Source organism: Anas platyrhynchos, chromosome 6, assembly GCF_047663525.1.
Source record: "Anas platyrhynchos isolate ZD024472 breed Pekin duck chromosome 6, IASCAAS_PekinDuck_T2T, whole genome shotgun sequence".
Classification (NCBI taxonomy): domain Eukaryota; kingdom Metazoa; phylum Chordata; class Aves; order Anseriformes; family Anatidae; genus Anas; species Anas platyrhynchos.
In genome coordinates this window covers 28,176,076-28,192,779 of record NC_092592.1, presented here as the reverse complement: position 1 = coordinate 28,192,779, position 16,704 = coordinate 28,176,076, and the positions used below count along the sequence as shown (strand labels likewise).

The window sequence follows — 16,704 nt, the reverse complement described above, 5'->3', positions numbered from 1 at the left end:
CATGGTGATTACCACTAATAACATCAAAGGGTAAGGGCTAGTAAGCTAAACTGCAGGTAATTTGGGAAGTTGGTAAGTGAAACCAGTTGCAATTAATAATAATAATAATAACATTTTTACATGTTGGTTTCCTTTCTTTTTTCCACCTCCTGAGGTGTTTTTTATCCTTTTTTTTTTCCTTTTTCTCCAGTGGAAGATCTGTATGCATTGGCAAAGGTATTTCAAATGTTGCTTTCTGAAGTTTCCAGCTCGCCTTTTTGGACCTTGAAGAGCAATTGAGTTCAAGCCTATGCAAAGGCAGGTGCCTATAGAAGTCACAGGAAATGTTTGCAAGAGTTGGTCCTGAGTGTCTTGGATAAATCCCGTCCTTTCTGACATCCCATGCAGTATTCACTGAGACCCGTTAGGAACAGATACCCATAGCAGCTGCATAATTGCTTCTTGTTCATTTCTTGTTCATTTCCACTTTTTTAACCTCATTCTCTGTATGTGCTTTTCGATCAGGATGAGCTCAGTCCGTGAAGAAATCTGATGAGATGAACGTGAATTCCAGGTGCTCTGAGCACCTGTTAGCTACAGGCTGACCCTGGAGACTGCTCCTCCGGGTCAGTTCTAGTAGCTGCCATCGTTGTAATCCAAGCAGCTGAGTGAAGCTGGAAGGAGGAATTTAACATAGAAGCAAGCCAGACTGGTAAATCACCCGTTCGTTTTGCTGTCTGGAAACTGAGGCAGGAGTCAGATTTCACTTGCCACTTCACGTTGCAAGCATCAGTCAGTTGGTGTACCGGTGATCTGAATTTTGGGGAAAAAATGATAACAACGAGCATTTGCTAACTAAATCTGTAAGTGGTTCAAGTAAGTAGACATAAAATCCCTCTGCTCCATTCTTCAAAATGCCCTCTCTACTCGAGCAGTGACTGGCGTACCAGAAGATCTTCTGCTAAGTCCTTTTTAGTCAATAATGTGAATTTAACTTACCCGTACCATTAATCACTTGGTGACTGCAGGCATGCTGGGCAGAATGAGTGGCTCACGTGTTCTGGTGTTTCTTAATATCCTCTGCAGAGTAGTGTTGAAATGGAATGGTTTTACAGAGCGTGAGGATGTTAAAAAAATGCTAGGGCTGGAATCAGGAGCAGATGTGTGTGATGTTTTTGAGCAAATTGTATACAAATTGGCAAGAGCTTTCCTTGCTGTGATCTGAGCTGAAATATACGTATGTAGCCTTCAATAATTTGGGGATTTCTAGTAGTTCTGATCCAGAGCAGTAACACTGTGGCCTTTCTAAGAATTTATTAAAAGCACGTGATCTAACCATTCCTATGTTTTTTCACCTCGAATAATACATTAGGTAGGTTCTTAACTCTTCTTTTACATGTATTGTAACTTCTCTTGCAGAATTGTACTTGGCAGTTTTACAAGCCAAGGCCAAAAAAATCTGCTTGCTAGGCTTGAGCAATCAGGAGGGAAAGGATGATGAAAAACCAACAATGTTTTACTCATCTACCACTCGTTTTTCTTCACAGCCATGCAGCGGGTAGATATTAACAAAGACAGTAATAAAAAGCACTTTCAGACCTCATAAATCAAAGTGTTCTGGTGGGGTCAAGAACAAATATTGGCAAGGTTAGGGCATGCAGAGAAATGTCCTCCAAAAGACCCGTGTTGTGATGTTCAGGGCCGGGCTGAGGTTTTTCCAAGTGCTGTTAGGAAGGAGTTAGGAGGAGGCATTTCTGTGGCCACGCTGGAGGCTCGGTGCTGGCTGGGCACGTGGTTGGCTTGTTTTTAGCAACTACAGTAGGTGAGGTAACGTGCTGCTGTTCTCAGTGACTTGGGGCTGTCACGCTGCTCTGCCTGGGACTGAGTGCTTTAAAGGTGTCTCAGGATGCAGGGGATTCTGGCTGCTCGCTCATCTGCAGCAGGAGCACCCGGCTGTGCTGTTGAATGAGTCTTCAACTCCGCACTAACGAGACACTTCAGGTTCCCCGAAGAGAGAAGCCGTGGCCAAAGGCAAGGTTTGGTGTCGGGAGCTCTCGGTTCTGATCTCGGGATAACGAGGACCTGCTGACAGTGCTGTCTTAGTTCTTTTTTAATGCTCTCTCACCCTTCAGGCTGGAAGGCTGCTTCCAGGTCACAGCTGCAGCAGTGGATCTGTCATTTCATCTGTGTCCTCCCTCAGCACAGCCTGTGTTGGGACTAGCACAGGGAGAACATCTTGTGTGCCCTCCTCAGCTCCTGTCAGGGCACAACCTCCTGCGTCAGCAGGATTGATTTAAAATACTAAAAAGCAGTGAACTGAAGGGCCCATGGAAAGCTGACGGTTTTCCCCAAATGAGCTTCGTGCTTTGTGTTGTACTTGGAAAGGGTTGCAAAAAGTTTCTGAAGAAAAGAGGTCGATCTGTTGGAAACGGTATAATGTAGGCCTTTGGTATCAGTTGATAAAGCCGAGACAGTTAGGTTATCAAAAGGAAGCCAGAGTCAGCAAAAGCTCCAAGTCATCAGAGGTTGATGTTCTTAGTTTATTCAGTTCTTTTTCTGATGAATTGAGTCACGTAGGCTGCATAAGAAGTGCTGCAGGGATAAGCCGTCTTTTGGAAGAGCGTGGGGTGCTGCAGAGAAGGTGTTCGTCAAATTAATTTACTCAAAGAGTTTCCTGCAACGGTGCCTCAGTACTACACATCTGTCAAGATTAAATGAGATCTGGGGGCCGATAAGGTGTAGGTGGGGACACTATTGTGCCCTAAGGACAGGTTTGTAATTTCATTTGTAATCAGGCAGACTATAATTACTGTGTTTGCCTCTGATTAAAAAAACAGGTCAGGAAAGGAACGAGTCGAGCTGTCTGTATGCAGAAGGGAAGTTCGCACAGCTCCGAGCGCTTTGAAACACCCACAGGCTTCACGGTACCTGGGTTTCATCCCCGTGCCCGCTCGGTCGGCACGTCTGTCTGCAGGGCTTTCTTCTCGTAGGCAGAAAGCTGCTGCGTGGGACTGCTCACCAAGAGCAGGGGCAGGAAAGACAGAGGGAGAAGGGTGGCTGCTAGCTGGGAGCAACATAGGGAAGGTGAGTGTTGTCCTTCTGGCCTGGGTGAACGTTTCAGGAGGGTGTTAGGGCCAGCCCAGGGGTGACGTGGGTGAGCTGAGCCTGGGTGCACAAGGTTCTTGCCTTTCCTACCTGGATCAGCATCAAGGAAGGCTTTGTGGAAGAGAGGTGGGTAACCATTATTTAAGGGCAAAAGTAGGAACCCATGGAATCTATTATAGGCTGGTGTGCTTCTGGAGCACAATATACTAGGAGAACTGAGAATCAAGACCTTCTTTACTAAATTATTTCTGTATTTATCTTCACAGTGCCCTTTGTAGCCAAGTAGTGTCATTATTTTGCACTCTGCGTGTCTGTGGCCCGGTTTTATTTCTGAACTCTGTGGCCATGCTGGGTATTAAGGCTTTCTCTCCTTTGCCCCCTTCAGTTCCATAGTTCTCCACTCATCCTTCTTTTGGAAAAACAGGCTCATTTGTCAGTGATGTGACTGCTCAGCCTGTTATTGATAGGTGAGATCTCAAAAAGAAGAGAGACCAAGTAAATACATGCATATTTGGTAAGCTTTTCCTTAAAGAAGGTGGGGAGGCAGGGGATGATGCTGCAAAAGAAAACTCCTAGCAGGAAAAAAAAAAAAAGTTCTCACTGGTTTTGACCGAGCAGCTCTCAGAATTACCAGATCATCTTCAGCTGTTGATCTCAGTGTTTATTTTCAGCAGCTTTCTTAGGAAGGAGGAGTCCGTGTTCCCTCGTTAAAGTACGCTGGCTGCTTTACTCAGCAGCACGTCCCTTGGCTAGCGCTGCATCCAGATGCCCGTGGGACTGGTGTGGACTGGCCAGCTGGCTGCACCTGGGCTGAGCAGGGACAGCTTTCAGCAAGGGGAGGTAGGAACTGGCCCCTCCAACCTGCGGAGATGGCTCAGCTGCAGATTCTGCTGTCACATCTCTTTATGCAGCCTGCAAGCCTGGAGAAAGGTCCCATCCACCATCGAATAGGTTTCAAGTGTCTTTTAAAAAATCATCCTTATTTTTCCTTTAACTTCCCTTTAACTTTTTAACTTTCAGGGACCACGATCTTCAGAGAAAATAATTTTATTTTATTTTTTTTTTAACTGGTAAGCACTGATGGTAAGGAAAGCCAATAAAATGTTGTCCTCCCTACCTTCCGTGTTCAGAAGATAAAGAGGGCTTTGGGCTGTTTGCGTTATCCAAGCTGACCCACTTGCATGCTTCCTGGATGACTGTGTGCCAGATCGGAGCTGCGCATCTCAAATACTTTGTCGCTTACCACCACGCTCCTGGAAGGGCCCGTTAAGTCTGCCTTTGCGTCCTGTAGCACAGCGGAATCCAATGAAAGGCGTCATTGTTGTGAAATACCGTGGATCCGCTGCCAAAGGAGCTACTGTTGTATAATCCCTAATAGCAGGTTAGAGTGGCAGCAGTTCCTTGGTTGGAAATCAGAATGCGGAGGGGTGGCTTTCCAGTTTGCTCTCCGGGGATGGCACGTTGCATCTTGTTCACTCTCTGCGAGTTACAAACTCGCACGGAGGTGTTCAGCTGGTGGCAGGTCCTTACGCAGGTCTGAACACCGAGGGTGTTACTTGGAGGTTACACTTGCTTAAAAAAAAGCATTGCTAACAAATCCAAAGATTAACACCTAAAGAGGTTTTAGTTTGTTCTGAAGCAAAGCAGCAGGGGTGGAATAGAAAAGTTTGTGCTGGCTTTCCGTTCTGATTTGCAGAATTCGGTGTGTTCATTTCCATGCTGACATTTCTGCCTTTTGTGCTGTTCGTGTTAACCTGCAGCCCAGCCAGCACTGTTGTGATTCGTCTTCGTAGCAATGGAATTAGTATCTGCAGATACCAAACATCACATTCCAATTCTAGTGGGCATTTGCATCAAAGCTTACCCCCTGGTTTGCAGCTAAAGCAAACACGTGTGAATTCTTAAATGTTTTCTTTAGGGTGGACTGTATCACAGCAGAGATCAAATTCACCCCTACTTTTTAATCTTTTAAGACCTTGTGTAAGTAGAGCAATTGCTTACGGGAAAAACAGGATGAGCAAAGTATTTGAAGTATCTTATGGGTTTCTTACTGGAATTTAACAGCTGGAAACAAGAAGCAGTGAGAACATTATGTTATTAGCCAGGTTCGTGCTTGCTTTTGGCAGGTGGTCAATTGGACAGCAGTTGGGGAATCCTGCAGCAGAGGTTGCTGCAGGCTGCGGTGCTCTTTTCCTGCAGAAAACCTTTCCTAAAGGAAATGAGTTTCTTCCATTCTTCTCTCCAAGACTGTTTGTGCCTCAGCCTGTTATTCACTGGTATGTCATTTATAAGGTGAGGAAAAGTCACCCGAGGCACAATACTCTGCTTGACTGACCTACTGTGACTTTCTTTTTGGCATTATTTCTTGCCTCCGTGAAAAAAGGCTGATTTGAACATCCTCTTCCCTTCATTTAGAGCCTAACAGTGATAGAAAAAACTACCTCAAAATTTTGTTTTGCAATTGATTATCCTCCCTGTTAATACTTTGTGTGGATTTATTTAATTTCCAGTCACAGGCTCATGTCCTGTCATCGCTGGACTGAAGAGCCCTTCCTGTGTTCAAACGCTTCCAGGCTATTTCAGATCACCTGCAGAGCAGCTCTCCGCAAACTGGCAAGCTTCCACTCCAGGCTTTACTCTCTCTCATAGCTTTATTCCTTCCTCAATATAATCACTATTGCTCTTGAATGGGGACAGGTGACCGAAGAGAGTTCTCCAGCAGCATTCAGAGCAGCAGCAGACAGGCACATAGAGTCCTGCCTGGTGGCCTTGTACATGCAAGGATCAGATTTGACCTGCGGTCACAGCATTTCTGTGAGAGCTCATGTTTGCTGATTATTCTCTGTGGCATGGCTCTTGCTCTTCTGGATCGAGTCTCACATTCCTTAAGGATGGTCTGCCTTCTTTTTTCTAGCGGTGGGACGGTGCTGGCCACATTGGGCTTAGAGAAATGGGGTATCAGCACTCCCCCTGACAAACTGCTTGTGTAACAGGCAGCATTTTGGAAGTGACTTAACTAAAATGGCAGTTCTGCGGGAGATATTGAGAAGCACGAGCTCTGTAGAAGCTGGAAAACATTCTCATTAGCTGACTGGAGAATTTGTGGTTTCTATTTTAAGGCAGTAAACTCAATTACAGATGATTGAGGAGAAGAGATGGTCTCTTGGTACTCAGAGAGGGTCAGATTTGAGGTTTGCTCCTTGCAGAGTTGCACCGTGGATTTCAGAGTGTTTTTCCGAACTCCTTTTTAACCATCCATGAAATTGATGATAATTAAGTCATATTTAATATTTTAAATAACTAGTGCTCCTTGGAGTTCCTACCTGAACAGAACTCCTTGGATAGAAATGGAGGATCACCCTAAAAAACTTCGAGTTCATCTGATCTGTGTTTTTTTAGGGCATCTAATGCATTTTCAGGTCCAGGATTACTGCTACATCTCTAGGCATCATACAGCCACTCTGTGGATATGATTGTCGGTAGAAATGATAAAAATACCCATAAGCAGAGTTTTGTTAAATATATTTTATCTCTTTGTTGTTATATAGCCATTTCTTTAACATCTGGCTTCATCACACAGATAAAATTCAGCCTGAAATTAAATCAAACCCTATCATAAGCCACTCGAGTAGCATTCTGCCTTCTTGTACCTTACCCATGCAGAAATAACCCAGGAGATACTGTCATCTCTCAGACTATCCTCAGATAAGTGTGTGTCTGGAAATACTTTACCAATTTGACTAAAAGCTCTCTCTTGGAAACGCAGCTTCGCTGAGGCCAGCTCTGTGGTGGGGCCCAAGGGAAGCAGATACCCCTGCCAGAGCCAGCATCTGAAAGGGCAAGCTGGGGGTGGAAGGACCAGCACAATCCTCCGAGCAAGGACTGTGGTATGAGGCTAACATGATATAATAGATCTTTGTATGAACCACAGGTGGAATCTGCTGTGAATTCACTACATGCATCTGTAGGTATCATTAACAGGTCCTTAACAGCAGGTCTCTACCTCTTTAATATCCTGTCCTGGCCATACAGAATTATCCTGCTTAAAGCCAACCTCAAGGATAATTATCAGGAGCTCAGATACACTTTGATGTTTCTTTTGGAAATAATTTAGTGTTCTGGTAGGAGAGAATATTTTGTCCTTTCCTGCCATCATGGACCTGAAGTCACTACATCGAAGAGGTGGCCACCCAGAAGTGGAAGTTCTTTGAATGAAGAACTTACCTTTAGGCACAGAGAGGAAAAAAAGGGGAATTTTCTGGTTTAGATCATTTACAGACATCTCTACTTATATTTGGAAACCGGGGGCTTTCCAGTATTGCCAGACGTTTCAAGTCGAGGACATATTAATTTTCCAAAAGCATCACTAATTGAAAACACCTTTTGGAAGAAATTTGCCACTGGCTGCTAAGCAGCACTGGTGGCAGTAGCACAGAGAGGTTTGAACTGTCGTTTGGGGCTGGGAGGGAGAGGAAGGAGCTGTGTGTGTGAGCTCCCAGCTCAGGCTGGTGCATGGGGCTGTAGATCAGAGGCAGACCAGAGCATCATTTGGCATCCATGCTATCCCTGCAGCTTGGAGCACGTCAGAAGTCTACTTTGAGACCCTTGCTGTGTACACGTAATTCCCCAAAATTTGTAGATGTGAACTAAATACCTAGTGTTATTGATACCTCGACTGAGATCAATTTGTTTTTTATCTTCTAATTCTTTGTTAATTGAATCCAGCATTGCCATTTTCACTGCGTTTCCCATTTCCAAGGTTTGGCATCAGGTAAAGCTGACGTAGCCTGAAATACATCCAGTTAATTATTTTAGGGTTCCTGGGGAGATTTTATCAGACTGGCTCGTTAAAAATGTTCGTGTCTGTTGTGTATTGTTTAATATTCCCTTTGTTTGCAAAATGAATGGGAAGCACTTTGTCTCATTAAGGGTTTAATGCCGGCCTGGCATTATCATCCTTTTTATTAAATGCAAACTAGAAATATCTCATGAAGAATTCCACCCCTTCTGCAATATTCCTCCTCTCTTGTCTATAATGCTTCTGCTCTGCTAGTAGGATTTTTCTCATTCCTGGTATGCTTTTAAAAACCACCTTTACATTGTCCTTAGCTCTCCAAAAGCTCTCCACCAAATTTTGCAAATTGCTTTGTCACAAGCCTTTTTTTTCCCCTTTTTTATGCTGTACCGGCAGGAGCCAAAGGAGTGGTTTATCCTTTTGTCCAGAGCTTGGTTTGTCGGCTCTCCTGGACCCTGATCACCCTGACTTCTGTGCATCTGGGACCTGGTGGCTCTGGGTTATCGGAAACATTAAAGTACATGCTGGGGAGTCCTCCACCCATTTCTCTGTATTGTTCTTCCTAAGCAGAGCGTGAGTTGAGATTTCGGTACATGGCTCGCATGAATAGCTCCCCTGGGTTTCAGAACCGCCACCTACTGGATTGGTTTCTTCTCCTGAGCTGGCATTTTTAGTTCTAGAAGTTCTTTGTTACCTTGCCTCCTCGCAGCCCCTGGACGCCTTGGTAGTTTGCCACCTGCTGCAGTGTGTTTGTGATGCCCTGAGCTGGAGCTCGGGGAGCATTTGAGGTTGTTCGCTCCCCTGTGCTGCCGGCTGGGCCTCCGAATGCTCTGCACCTCCCTGGCTGCCCTGAATCTCCTGGAGGACATGCAGGAAGGACCCCTCAGGCAGGTGAGGTGTGGGGAGGAGTGCAATAAACCGATTCATCACCTCTAGGGAGAGCTCCCGCATGGCACACGCAGAGTGGAGAGACACAGCAAACACAATTCACTCCCCCCTTGCTGAGACCCCCCAGGCCACCTGGGACGAAGCAATTTTGCAGCAAGGGGCGAGGAATGGCTGAGAGCTTGGCAAGGGCGCCAGGAGGTCTGGGCATCACTGCCTTGGCTGGACGCAAAGCCTTTAGGTACCAAACCTTAGGTGTGATCATTTCTGTTCCCGTTCACTGTGCCCACGCACATGTACGTGTGTGGGTCGTGCTGGCAAGGATTCCTGAGGCAGAATGTGTGAGGAGAGGGCAGATCGGTGCCTTGGGACTGGTTATAGCCATGGGTTTGGTTTCTGCTGTATGAGCTCTTGGACGGTATCCTGGAAAAAAGTGGGATTGTCACTGCTGTGTTGTTTATCCCTACGTTTTAGTGTACGCCTCTGATTTGGCATTGCATCATCAAAGTGTTAAAAACACACTCAGAAAAAAATACTGGCAGCACATTTTACCTGAACATGAGGTATTAGCAGATGCAGAAATTTCTAGCTGGCCAAGAAAAGATGAGAAAATAACTAATAAAACTCTTGAAGGGGAATTCTTCTGAGCACGTTATCTTACGTGTATGAGTGTCTGAAAAACATACACTAGGGTAAATACATTATCCATATAATAAACAAGTGAATTCATTACAGAATGTATGTTAAAAATGTCATGTTCTTCTGGGCAGAAGCATGTGTGCTGCATTGTAGCTCGGAGTTTTGAAATACTTCTTCAAAACGAGCCCTGCGCCCTAAGTGCTATCAGATGTTTAATTAAGACGGCACTAGCGAGGCGCATGGTTGCAATAAATTACGGGGAGGTGTTCTGACATGCTTCATCCGTGTAAAGATTTCTATTTTTACGTGAAGCTATTTACAGATTATTGATCTCAAAAATAGATTTGTAACTAAAGAAAGATGCATCGGATTTCAGTTGCTCGGAGTTGAGAATCTTGCCTGGCTGGCTGCCTGCTCTCTTAGATGTTTATTCCAGTGGCTTACAAGTGGCCGTAGTGAATCAGCCCTTCTTATTTTTCTCTGCGTTTGGCACCGCGGCGAAGAGGAATATTTGCATTCAGGGATCAGGTCCCATGTCTCATGCCCGCTCAGGTAGGCTCCTTGTACCTCTGAAGCACCGGAAGAATTTCATTCAAGTCAGCGCGACTTGCGTGAGTAAGGTTTCTGGGTGGGGAAGAGGCCTCACAATACCTTTTGTGAGTTGTTAGTGTTTTATTTCGGAGCAGGAAGCTGTTGCTGGAGTGCCAGTGGAGCCTGCTAAGCCACGAGAGTGCCTTTGAGTTTACGTAACCCAAAACTTCAGCATTAGACTCTTTTATTTTAGGCTATGCGGACATTAAAACAACAGTTTTAATAAATAAATCTGCAAAGCTTGAAGGCAGAGGTAATATCTTTTAATAGAGCAACTGATAGAGTTTGGAAATTTAGACAAGCTCGTATGCCTAAGAGCTTGTCTATTTTTTCCAGCCATACCAGTTGGTCTAATAAAAGACATTGCCTCTGTCTACAAACCTTGTCCTCCCTTTGAACCCTCTTCATCACAGCGACAGCAAAATACTGCTGGAACACTAAAATAATTCGGGCCTTTCTTGCTTAGCTATGGAAACTCAGATTTTTGTGGTTTCCTCAAGGCTCCCATTTTTGATTCCAAGCACGCGCCGCACGCTGTCTGATATCTCCTGTGGTGGAAAAGGGTTTCTTCACACGAGGCCCAGACTGCTTCACCGACTCCTCATTTTAGAAAAGATGCTATGAAAGGTAACCTGCTAAGGTTCTGGATTTTAGGATGCTTTGCAAGGTGCTGTTGGGGAACTATCGGATGTCTGGCACGGATGGACGTCAGGTGCAGTCCTGTCCCAGTGTCTGTGCACCAATCTCTGCCTAATGTGCTGTGATGGGAAGCAGACGAGGTGGGAAGCAGCTAGCATGACGGAGAGGCTCTGCCTTTGGCTGTGGGTGTAAATCTTCAAATTTTGAGATGTGTGGGACTGGGTGAGGTGCCTAGTGGAGCCCTGCTACGTGGTGTGGAGCTGTGCTCGGGCTTCTTTCAGCGAGCAGACTGAGATCCAGATCTCTCTAAGGGTCTCATGCCCAACCATGCTACGTTTTTTTCGGAGCTGTTTAGCTTTCCGTGTAAAGGCCTGAAACGTGTGTGTGTCTTTTGGATGTGAATCCCCAGCTCAAAGTCAGTAGCTTTCCAACAGCTCCAGATCAGACCAGGGTGCTGATGATCAGGACCATCCTGAAACACAGTTCACAGCTTAGCCAATTTCCACCCCTGCCGACACAAACCCTTTCTGAGGCTGCACTCTTGGGGTCACGGCAGACCCCTGCTTTGCCTCATGCACTTCCCTGGAGCCTGTCCTCGTGCACAACATCGCTTCCCAAATCCTCTCCTCCAGCAGGGCCACTGCAGCCCGTTGTGCCCCTGCTGGGCTGTGCCACAGGCGCAGTGCCCGGCCTTTCAAGTGGAACAGGTTGGTGCTTGCAGCCTGCTTTCCACCTGCCTTTGGGCATGGCTTGCATAGCTGGTAATTACTGGGAAGCCCTTAGTGGCCTGCACCCGGGCTATTTTAAAAGCTGCTTCTCCCTGCATGCCCTGTTGTGGAAGTTGCCCCACGGCCCTCCGGCTGCGGTGACCTCCTGTCCTGGGGTGCTGCAGGGAACCAGCCGTGGAGAGCTCTCAGCTGAGGAATTCAGCCCCTTGGGCTGCCTGCCAGGGCCTAAATTTGGTGACCTTTAGGATGTGGCATCAGATGCGTTTGTAAACGTTGGTTCTAGTAACTGGGAGACGAGCAGAGAATGCAGGGGGAGGGAGGAACATATTCTTTACAGCCAAGCTATTTGCCTTCTGTTTGATTTTTATGACCAACAAATAGTAGGCAAGTGCACTGACAGATGCTCTAGCAATCACAACTGTTGGTCTTTAATCAAATCTAAAACTAAAAACTGATAGAGATTTCCTCTAGGAGAGCGAGCGCGTGGTGACTACTGACAATAATTTGGACACACGCTGTGCTCTCCTCTCCGCTGAAATCACCTCGTTCCCCTCTGTAGGACGAAGGCAGTCATCTTTTAAAGGTGTCTAGAAATGGTATAATTCCCCGTGTAGCCTGTGGGTGGTTTTGTTTCTTCTAAGGAAGAGCAAACAAGGCAAGCCCTGCGGTCTGGCAGTTGCGTGGGTTGCACAGGACTGCAGTTTTCATGCTGTACCTAGTTTGGGATAACTTTGGGACTCATCTTCCACCCCACTCTCTGCTCTGTCTCTGATGGTCGTGTGGACGGCTGAGTGGAGCTGACTGCTTTGCTCGTGTGGTGTTGGTGGCTGAGGATTTGGGCTGTTCGGTCTCACCATGGGGCTGCTTAATCCCAAGACCCCATGGCAGGGGCACAGCAGGACACGTGTCGGGATGGATGGGAAGAGCAGGACTTCCCAGTGCACCAGTGGGAGAGGAACCCCACCGAGCGATGCCTCACTGCAGGCCCTTCCTGCAGCGAAACACTGCCTCCTGCTTTAGTTTTCACAACTGGTTCTCATGAAGGGGTGCGGGCGTTGGTGAAGATCCGCTGGTGAACGCGGCGTTGCAGCAGGTTCTTGCTCTGCCTGAATGGGGCTGAGCTGCAGAGATAATCTACTTCCCTTCCGATTGCTCCTGCTCGTTTGGCATCAGTCCAAAGCATTGTCTTTGCCTAGAGATCAGAGAAACAAAGCCAGAGACAAGGCTCTTTGTTTTTACCGTGGTACGTGTGGCAAGGTCGGTCACAGTGGGGTTTGCAGGGTTTGCCTTACCTGGTTTATCTCGTGTGTAAAGGGTAGGCTGTCCATCAGCTCTCCCTCCTGGATATTAGCAACTCGAAGGTAAAGAAAATGCCTTTTCAGCAAGGAAAACAAGGTCCCTGTTTCAAAATGCATTTTCACCATGATGGGTAGGAATGTTGTAACAGTTCCAGCCATGTGGAAAAGCCCTCCCTGCTCTGGGTTGACTCCCTCTCTCACCTAATATCTCAGGGGAAGGCATCTTGCTTGACCTGCAAACGCAGCTCATCCCACTGGGCACTTTGCAAGACTTCCTGAGTAGCGTTGCGTCTCAGCACCAGGAAACAGATAACTTGCTGGTGAAACAGATCTTGAACTTGAGCAAGCTTTTCTCTTCTGACTCTTTCAGAAATAAATAAGTGTTTAAAGATGACAACCTCGTGGAGCGACCGACTCCAGAATGCAGCAGATCTCCCTGCAAACATGGATGGGCATGCTCTGAAAAAGTACCGCCGGGAAGCCTATCACCGGTAAGTCTTGCGTGTAACCCCACAGCTAAACAGCTGAGAGAGAGGGAAACAAACTACACATAAAGAACACATTTCTTGTTGTTTCTTACTTGCTGGTACAAAACAGAAGGGTCATTCCTTGCAAAAGTGTTGGAAAATATTTTAAAAGATAGTACAGTATTTGCCTGCAGGAATGAAAAACAGGAGAGTCGAGGTACGTGTGCCAGAGCAAGTGAGGGTGTGCTTGCTTAATGCAGTTGAAAGCTTCTATCCCCAAATTTAACTTGAGATTAAACTTTGAAGTCAAGAAATACTAGGTGGCAGAAGCATTATAGTAATTATTGCACTACAGTCTGAGAGAGCATGAGCCTAGACACTGGAATGCACACCAAAAAATAAGAAGAAATTAAATGGGAGCAGCAATTAAGTGTTTGAGAGTTGTATCTATCATGGTTAATTGTGTGCACCACACTAGCACATAAGTAGCATGTAAGATCTCAGCCTCCTTTTCCCTGGTAGGTGTGCCTAAAACTACCTTTGCCGTGAAAAAATTTACAGTCTGAATAAACAAGATTGCAGAATAAAAGAAATGTTATCGCTGCCATTTTATCGTTTTGGAATCAAAGTACAGAGACGAGATTGTTTTCACAAGCTCGTGTTTGGTTGAGCCAAGCATTCAGCCCACATCTCCCAAGGCCTCTGGCCTCAAGCATAAGACGGCTGCCGTCTGCGTTCTCATCAGATGTCTGGGCCGTTGTGGCATTAAAAACAACGGGACCTAGTAATTGTCTGTGTTCTGTTTTTGGGAGGCGTATCTTCAAAGTTGGGCTTGTTTCATTTGAGAAGTCAGGCATTATGATAATCAGAGCATATTCATCAGGAGCTGGGGAGATGCAAGTCTGATACAGAAATAGAAAAAGTCAACTTTCCGAACCTCACGCTTAAATGCCGTGTTGCATTTGTGATTCATACACGGTGGTATTTCTGAGGAAGTGTTTTCGAAGTGTTAGATATCTCTGATTCTCCAAATGGGTTCTAATTAGAGAAAAACGCCTTAGCATCATATGATAGGCCAGGTTGTGCCAGTTGCACAGGCTAAGGCTAAGTAATGGATCCTGTGGTACATTTCTGAAGCTTTCCAGTTTCCAGCGAATAATGTTTGGGCGCATGTCTTAAGTGGTGACATTATTTGAGTCTCTCTGTGTCAGCTGGTTTGTCAAGATATGAAAACTCCTAATGAATGCAGCTATAAATAGCGTGTAAAGAGAGATTATACCATTCCCTGGCAAAAATCTTAACCTTGTTGCAGTCATTGATGGGTTTCCCTTTGTGTCATAATTTTACCTAGGGATTTAGTAGCATTTCTTCTGATTTGGATTGATGTGAATTAAGTCAGAGTAAGGCCTTTTTATTTATTTCCTAAATATTTTCTCAACATTTATTCTAGTTAAGTGCTAACAGTCTGCTAAATGTAGTACAAAGTCCAAGGGAAGCAGTACTTGTCCTTAAGAACTCACTCACACATTGAAGTCCTCATCAAGTCCTCATCCCTTACTCATGTAAGAAATCTTTACTTTCCCCATGGTAAATGACAATGCATTCATATAAAGGAGGGTTTCCCAAGAGGAGCTGAGATGTGATGGTCTGAAATCAGCCTCTTTCACAGTTTCAATATACTGTCATAGCACATAGAAATGTCTTATTCAAAACAGATTGAGCAGAAATGTTGCTCGCTCTTCAAATTCTAATGGAAAGCACGACATTCGAAATACATTAAGGGGAGGCACATTTTCATTTTGAAGTCACTATCCTCTTTAAAAGAGGGAGGGGAGGGATCAAGAGAGAGAGAATGAGAGAACCTGATGCCAAGACTGTAGTATAAATCTGGGCTATTAATGGCTTTGGTGTACCAGTTTCATGGGAGTTATTTTGATAATCCAGTATTGTAAGAATCTGAAACAACCTCATTCCAGAGGCAGTGCTGTCAGATTTCTATTTCTGGTATTTTTTGTGATCTTAGTGTTAATAAATGTATTGTTACTTAAAAAACAAATTCAGACTTAACATGACAGAGTAGGAGCTAAGTTATTTTTTCTTGTTTTATATTTTATTTTTTAGTGTTTTAATGACTGTTCATATGTAGAATGTATATGCTTGTCACAGCCATCACTTCTAGGACATAAAGTTTCAGTAGGATCCCAGTTTGCTCTTATTCTTGGATATTGTTGAAAAACTGTCAATTTTGTTAAAAAGATAAAAGGTATTGTGTCAAGATTCATAAAACGTTTTGTGTATGACTAGTAAATATTTCAGTTTTGTTGTCAGACCTGCATTAATTTGTTAGATTTTGTAAAGTACCAGTGGCTGGAATCCTGTGAGTGTTTGAATTCTTCCTTTCTCTTCCTCTTTCTTTCTCTCTGTTTCTCTTTCAATCTCTGTTTGTCTTTCTCTCTCCTTTTTCTTCTTATCCTAGCAGCTAAAAAAAAAAAAACAGCCTTGAAAGCATGAATCCAAAGTGACTTAGGAACACAAACAAACAAAAGAGATAATTGAATTTAAAGCTATTGAAGGTTAAAAAATAAATAAATTAAGCTGGTCTCAGTGATTTTGGAAGGCTGGAAGGGCTTCCAAATGTGGCAGTGCCACATTTACGGATAAGCATAACTGGGGCTAGCTTTTGATACCAGTGATGGAGGCCCACTTGGGCTCAAAGTCATTCATTGGGATTTTCTAGCTGCTGCTAGTAATGCTTGGTTTTCTGAAGTGTGAAATTGTAAAAAATTGTGTCGTTGTTTGTTTACTTCATGCTTACTTAAATACCAGTGGAGATACTTAAACCAAATCAATTTTGCTTTCAGGTTCTCATGAAGTAGAGCAGATTTGATATGCTTGAATTATAAGTGTTGAAGCAGCATAAAATACAGGGAAAAGTTTCCAGTGAAAGCAAAATAATTTACCTTATAGAAAATCCTCTCATAGGCATTAAACTTCTGAAAAACTTTTAAAAAATGAGCTCTGAAAATGCCGTTCTAGTTACCATATTTTATTGTGGTTGTTCAAACCGGGAATCTGTTTTTTTTTCATGTGTTGCACTTCTTACTATATCATACCTGATGGATGGATGCTCAACACTGTTGGCACAAATCCCAGTTGAGACTGGTTCAGCTGGTGTAGTGACTCAGAGGATAGTGACTATTATCAGAATCACATCTGAATGCCATAGGCATGAATGTTCAAAATCAATATTTAGAGCTGCTTTCCTCCCCGGGTTTATTCTCGGTGTTTGGATCAATTTGTATAGCTGCTTAAGAAATGAGAGCGTTGAGGTTCTTGAGGAGGTAAAGAGCTTGAGAACACGACTGTGAGTGCTGTGCTGTAGAATTCAGGGACTACATAAGCAAAAAGAAGAATTAGAAGAATCTTTAGGGGAGGAGAAGCGGTGGTTTAGTCTTGCCAGGGTATTTCTGATCACTTAACTAAGACTTGAAGTTGGCCGGTGTTACTCTCATCCACAAACCTAGTTATACAACACTGCTGGCGCCTGCGGGAGGTGAGGTCTAAAGATGAATTAATAT

General features: G+C 44.7%; 1 protein-coding gene across 2 annotated transcripts in view; it reads left to right on the top strand.

Moving 5' to 3' along the window:
• The window catches only part of NT5C2 (5'-nucleotidase, cytosolic II), a 57,488-nt gene that overhangs the window by 5,331 nt on the left and 35,453 nt on the right, over positions 1 to 16,704 (top strand). For both annotated transcript variants that reach the window (XM_027460497.3, XM_072039757.1), the window contains exon 2: positions 13,030 to 13,150. In XM_027460497.3, coding sequence (XP_027316298.1) covers positions 13,050 to 13,150 — 101 coding nt within the window. In that variant the 5' untranslated portion in view covers positions 13,030 to 13,049. The remainder of the gene's footprint in view (positions 1 to 13,029; positions 13,151 to 16,704) is intronic.